Source organism: Polyodon spathula, chromosome 11 (assembly GCF_017654505.1).
Source record: "Polyodon spathula isolate WHYD16114869_AA chromosome 11, ASM1765450v1, whole genome shotgun sequence".
In the NCBI taxonomy this organism is placed as follows: domain Eukaryota; kingdom Metazoa; phylum Chordata; class Actinopteri; order Acipenseriformes; family Polyodontidae; genus Polyodon; species Polyodon spathula.
Window position 1 is genome coordinate 31,674,682 of NC_054544.1, and position 6,442 is coordinate 31,681,123.

General features: G+C 36.4%; 1 protein-coding gene across 2 annotated transcripts; it reads right to left on the minus strand.

Annotated features, from left to right (window-relative positions):
• Positions 1 to 330: 330 nt before the first annotated feature.
• LOC121323512 (tripartite motif-containing protein 59-like) lies at positions 331 to 4,760 on the minus strand. Of its 2 annotated transcripts, XM_041264608.1 has the most exons (3): positions 4,693 to 4,744; positions 2,949 to 3,063; positions 331 to 2,044 (listed from the first exon to the last, which is right to left on the minus strand). In XM_041264608.1, exon 3 carries the CDS (start codon positions 2,036 to 2,038, stop codon positions 764 to 766), a length of 1,275 nt encoding a protein of 424 aa, XP_041120542.1. In that variant the 5' UTR covers positions 2,039 to 2,044; positions 2,949 to 3,063; positions 4,693 to 4,744; the 3' UTR covers positions 331 to 763. The 2 variants fall into 2 exon arrangements, with proteins under 2 accessions (XP_041120542.1, XP_041120543.1); XM_041264609.1 differs by lacking the exon at positions 2,949 to 3,063 and having other exon boundaries at positions 4,693 to 4,760.
• Between the last annotated feature and the right edge of the window lie 1,682 nt (positions 4,761 to 6,442).

The window sequence follows — 6,442 nt, forward strand, 5'->3', positions numbered from 1 at the left end:
TGTTCGGGAGTGGAGAATGGGGGAGAGAGAGAAGTGTAATTATAAATAAATTGTTTTGTGTAGCGTTCGTCCACCCTGTTTTGTCAGTGTCTATTTATTTTGGCCTCACGTGCCGTGTGCTGTTTTGTTACAAACCTTATTTTCTGTCTGTTTAATTATTAAACTGCGCATCAGTGCCTTCACCATTCCAAAACCTGTGTTCTGAGTCAGTTCCTGTTTCTGGTCTGTCATCACCCACTGCGGCCATCTTTGTGACAAGCTGTTAAATGGATATACTTCTAACTTCAGCATTTGGTATTGTAGAAAATAAGTTTTATTTAGGTTGTTTTTACAAAAAAAAAAAAAAAATACTATTAATCATATATGGAGTATGTAAAAATTTAAAACGGCATTTTTGGTAACTAAACAAGGTGTAATTCACATTTCCGAAAATCCAAACGTACGTTGGTATAAATGCTATAAGACAGATAGAATTGATACACATGTTAACAGTAAGGTGGGATATAAAGTGATTATCAACTACAATGCTTTAACAGTTTGTCTAATACAAATTGGATATTTACAATCAATACATTTGGAATTAGCTGTTTTTCCTCCAGTTGTTTCTCATGCTTGCCATCAGCATACCCAATACAATATTGATTTGAAACTAATGCCTTTGAGAGAAACTGAATATGCTAACCCTAAATGAAGGGTTATCTTTGGGGAATTATTTGCATACAAATATTACTAGAACATGTTATAGTATTGACTGTTTAATTAATTAGAATAAAATCTTACAGATAGAGGCAACATGAAGTTTGACTGTTTCCTTAAGGTAAATTAGGATGTCCATCGTAAGCGAGTACAGGTAAATGGCTCCTTCTTGTACATGGTATACAGCAGCAGCAGCAGTTTTGTATATACAACTTTGAAACATTTGATTAATTTGAGTAAGGATCGAAAAGTTGATCTGATAAACAAAAAAATCTTTGTTAAATAACATTTTAACTGAGAATAGGCTTAGTAGTAGAAAAAATATTAACAGCACAAATGGATTCCACAAAGTAATAAAGGAAGCCCACAGTTTGTTCAAGTTTTTATCAACGATTGTTCTTGAGCACCACACAGAACAGCAACTGATGTTGGGTATTGGCACTTCGTCAATCTTCCCAATGGTAATTCCTGACCACTTCTGTTTTAGAAACTCCTCTACCCTTGGATAGATCTCCAAAGGTACCACATTAGGCAGACCAGCTTTTGTCAGGGCCGCAACTCTTCCTCGAAACGTATGAATTTTCTCAAGAAATGCCAAGGGGGACTCCTCTTCTTCAACAGCTGTGCTACATGAAATGAGATCCAGATGTTCTTCCTTGATATCGTTGAGCTTTTCAATGAGTGGGTCAAACTCACTTGAAACTTCAGCATTGGCCTCCTCCAGTACAGCTAGGAAAGCCTGTTTCTTCCTTTCCAGAATCTGATGAATCTTTTCAAAGTACTGCACAACAGCCTCCTTATCATGCTTTATTGTGTTCTCGCATCTGACTTTTTGTTCCTCCAGCCTTTCCACCAGAAGGCACACTTCAGCCCCGCGTTTATCAGTCAGCTTCTCCAAAAGCCTCCCTGGAGTCTCCCTTTCTTTGATATAGGCAGTATGCAGGTCATCTATAGGGTGCCCCTGGTGCTGGCCTAAAGTCAGGCACAATCCACAAATCAGTTGACGATCCCTCAGACAATAGACATTCAATGGCTGTCCTTGGTGTTCCAGACACAAAGCCGATTTCCATTGATCGTTTCTTTGATATTTTTCTACAATGGCCCTCAGGGACACATTTACTGGCAAGGAATCAACTCCTGTTGGAGGGAGCTCCACAGTGTTTCTGCAGTTCGGACACTTGAGTGGAATTCTTAGGGGCCTCCATATTGAGAAGTTGATGGATACATGAAGAACATTTTCTAAGCAACCTTTGCAGAAAGTGTGGGAACACGGCAGCACGCGGGGGTCATCGAACAGCGAGTAGCACACTGAACATGTAAGATCTTCTTCCAGGTTATCCATGTTTGCCTGGATAAACAGAAATCAAAGTAGTGAAACTTCACCAAACTTACAAAAAAAAAAAATGTAAGTACTAACGGTACAGACCTACAGTACTACCCTGCATTTTAATTGTCGATCAGTCCATGCAGACACATTTTACTGAGCTGCACCTAATAACTAACTAAACTGTTAAGGTCAAACCTAAGGTCTTTTACTGCTATAAAACTGAAAAATGTAATGATTGCTGTAGTGTGTAACCTGAAAATGTAATATTTTCAGAACACGTTCCTGCCTTTGTCACTTACAACTACTTTTCTAACAAATATGGTTTAAATTCAGAATAAACATCCCATACAGAAATATTATAATGTTTCATTCAGGTGATATTAAATGTTTATAAAAGCCTAAACCACTTACAGTTATCTTAGCAGTTTAATTAGTTTCACCACAAAACTGTTAACTGGCATCACAGTGTGAGCACTGGCACGGTACGGTCCACGTGCTGCAGACCATTAGGAAGCTAATCGACCTCTAAATTGAATTGGATAATTCAGTCCTTTGTTACAACTATATTTGTCATACAGTTTATCAGAAACTTGGTGACAAGAGTTCTGTTGCCAGGTTAAGACAGTTCACGTCTTAATTACAAGTTTATGATTTTATTTATTTATTTATTTTTTGTCTTTCGGTTTTATAAACAATTTAAACAAGTAGTAACAATTACCATATTCCTTTGAATTTAAAACACATTTTAACCCTATTGTTTTTTTCTCTAAATAATGAAAACAATAACACCTGTATTAACCTGGGGTGATTTTATGTATTTTTAAATATGGACTATCTATCTACTGGTAGTTACAACTCCCAAACTTTTATTTCCATAAAAAATGTATGTTGAAAATATCCTTCACGTAGATAATGATATATTTACCTGGACTTTCTTACCACACGGATAGCTAACAGGAGGACAGTGAAATGGGCTAGCTAGCTCCAATGGAAACACAGTGGTGTGTATTCACCTTCAAGTATCTCTCTCCTCTCTCTTCCTGTGGGAGAAGCCGGGCTGATTTTAAACTGTCAAAAACTACACTGGCACACTAAACAGGTGCTGCAACATCTGACAAACCAACGCAGTTGCTGCCCCAAGTTATAACAACTAACCACAACCATGTTTACAATCTGGAGGTAAGCATGTATGATCTAACATAACAGATCATGAATATTAATTACATTACTTTTGACATCATTAAACTGCAACTAACTATATATATATATATATATATATATATATATATATATATATATATATATGTGTGTGTGTGTGTATCTTCACTGGGGATGCCTATGCAACAGTGATACAGTGATAGTAATAATTTTAAAGTTATTGCTACCTGGAAGTCTTGAAAGTTGCTATGGACACTTTACCACAAGCTACTATTTGGGGAGACTGAGGCTGTCTGGCTGCATGTAATAAAGAACTTTTCTGCTATGGAAATGCTAATTGTTTGGCTGTCCTTTGGGTTTGATTACTGCGATTTATCATAACTAGGGGGCGTATGGCGGCAGCCTGTCCCTGTTAAAATGTAGATGTGAATTTCTGCAGAATCTTGGACAGACTGGTGAAAACATAGTGCAGTATTGAAAGTAAAGCTGCACGCAAAATGCAATTCAAGTAGGCGAGTAGAAAACTTCTTACTAGCTCTCGTATACTGTTTCATGTCACGGTTTATGTTTATAAACGTATTTCATAAAGGTCGGCGCCCACAATAAGGTCATGCAACTCATAAGTGCTATTAATGTAGAAAAATACGTGGAAATTAAAATTAGCTCTCTGCAGGGTTAGAAATGATAATCAAGTATTCTACACTGTAGTGCAACAAATGAAAGACGCAATGACAAAGAAAAATGATGCAGAAATGCAATTAGAGGCATCACTGTAACAGCACCGTGATTATCACACATTGGTATCATTATGCATTCCAGTGTTAATTAAAATCAATTCATATATTGAAGCTCTCCCAATGTAAAACAAAATACATAACAATATTCATTCAGTAAATGAGCTACAGAGATTATTAATATTATTATTACAAGATAATAACAAAAAAAATGCATTCATTAATATTAGTAGTCTAGTCACAATTGTGTGTGTATATATAATATAATATAGTACATATATATACTATATATATATATATATATATATATTAGACAGACATATTTGCCTGTTATACATAACCTCAGTTGTTTCTAATACCCTCTTCGTGTCTGTTTCGTTTCTGGTTGTGTTCTATAGTAATAGTAGAAACTCCAATCCTGCATTGCCCTGTATTGCACACACTGTATACCGGGTTCGTAAGTACAAAAACCTAACCCGAGTTTGTGCTAACTCATTACAGCACTTCACAACACGCTTAGTTTACCTAGTCCAGAAACGTGCGGTAATTATTATGTGATTTACTGCAACGCATTCGATCAAACTTGTTTTTCTGAGCTCTGTAACGAAGAAGCTTTTTGTAATCCACAGGACATCTACTTTGAAAACAATCCTGCGGTCAGACATGCTCTGACTTTCACTCTGAAGTGCTGCTATAAATCTCTTAAATACTTGTATAACTTTCTTCATCCCACAATGAATGCATATTGATTTTTGTGCTTTTGTTTAAATTACTCACCAAATTCAATCGCAGTGCGTACAGTCTTGATACAAACCAGCAACTGGTTATGTGTTTTAAACAGGTCAACAATCCCTAAACGCATGCGTACTGGTGTAACACTGTATTCTACCAATCAGAGAACACTTAGAACTTTTAAATCGAAACAGTCAGCTCAGATTGTGAAAAAAAAGCGAGCAAAATAAAACGTCTATTTTGACTCGGCTAAATTGCTTATGATTTTAATGAAGTTCTTAAGTTCCAAGTGCCATGCAGAAACGTTTGTTTCTTTGTTTTGAATGTCAACTAACCCAACTCTTATCTTCATTATATTAAAAAAAAAGCACTCTTGAAATGCAAACTGAACCTATTAGAATAAAAATATATATTGTATTCAAAAAACAAAACTGTTTAACTGCATTTCCAATTTGGCAGTAGCCTACTTAGCAATTGAAGTTTAGTACATTCCTATGAAAGTAATTTAAAGAACAAACCCGCCCGTCCTTGTTAAATTGCATTGAAAAAATCTTGTAATCTTTAAAAATAGCTAAGGTTAGATTACTAAATACATTTTTTTTAAGTCATGAGAAGCTATGAACTTTAAAATCTGAAAGAAATTTGAAAACAAAATATTAACCCCATTCTTGTGTCAAGTTCAATGTCGAGTACGCACAGTACTAGAACATCGGTATACTGCACATACATCAAAGAACTGGTACCAGCTTGAATGGGCGATTAGATTAGTAGCAATACTATCATCATAAATATGCATCTTCAATTTACCATAATTTTATCTCGATTCAAATAGGATCAGTTTCGTTTATACAGCCCTAGCAAAAGCAAATCGTCACGCATTGTGTAGTTTGGTATACAAACCACAAATGTGCACCTGGAATGCTGCAATTGCCAATATAATGGGTCAAACATGTCTGAATAGAATACCAATACCCCCTCCAGTCTGATTTTCTGCCGTTTTGCATATTTTTGACACTGAATGTTATCAGATCTTCAACCAAAATCTAATATTAGATAAAATGGACCTTATGTGAACAAATAACACAAAATGTTGATATTTATTTCATGTATTTATTAAAGAAACTTAGGTAACACCCAATGCCCCCTTAGCCTCAATAACTGGTTATGCCACCTTTAGCAGCAATAACTGCAACCAAACGCTTCCTGTAGTTATTGATCAGTCTCTCACAGCGCTGTGGAGGAATTTTGGCCCACTCCTTCATGCAGAACTGCTTCAACTCAGTGACATCTGTGGGTTTTCGAGCATAAACTGCTCGCTTCAGGTCCTGCCACAACATCTCAATGGGGTTTAGGTCTGGACTTTGACTAGGCCATTCAAAAACTTTAAAATTCTTGTTCTTTAACCATTCTGATGTAGACTTGCTTGTATGTTTCAGATCATTGTCTTGCTGCATGACCCAGCTACACTTCAGCTTCAGCTCACAGACGGATGGCCTGACATTCTCCTGTAGAATTGTGATACAGACCAGAATTAATTGTTCCTTCAATGATGGTAACTTGTGTAGGTCCTGATGCAGCAAAGCATCCCAAAATCATAACACTACCACCCCTATGCTTGACCTTTTGTATGAAGTTTACTGTGGAATGCAGTGCTTGGTTTTCACCAGACATAGCAGGGCCCATGCTGGCCAAAAAGCCACTTCTGACTAATCTGTCTATAGAACATTGTACCAGAACTCTTCAGGATCATAACGGGTTCTTTTTTGCAAACTTGAGACGAGCATTTATGTTCTTA

Coding starts and splice junctions, on each gene's coding strand:
- LOC121323512 (XM_041264609.1), bottom strand. CDS start 2,038: ATGGATAACCTGGAAGAAGATCTTACATGTTCAGTGTGCTACTCGCTG.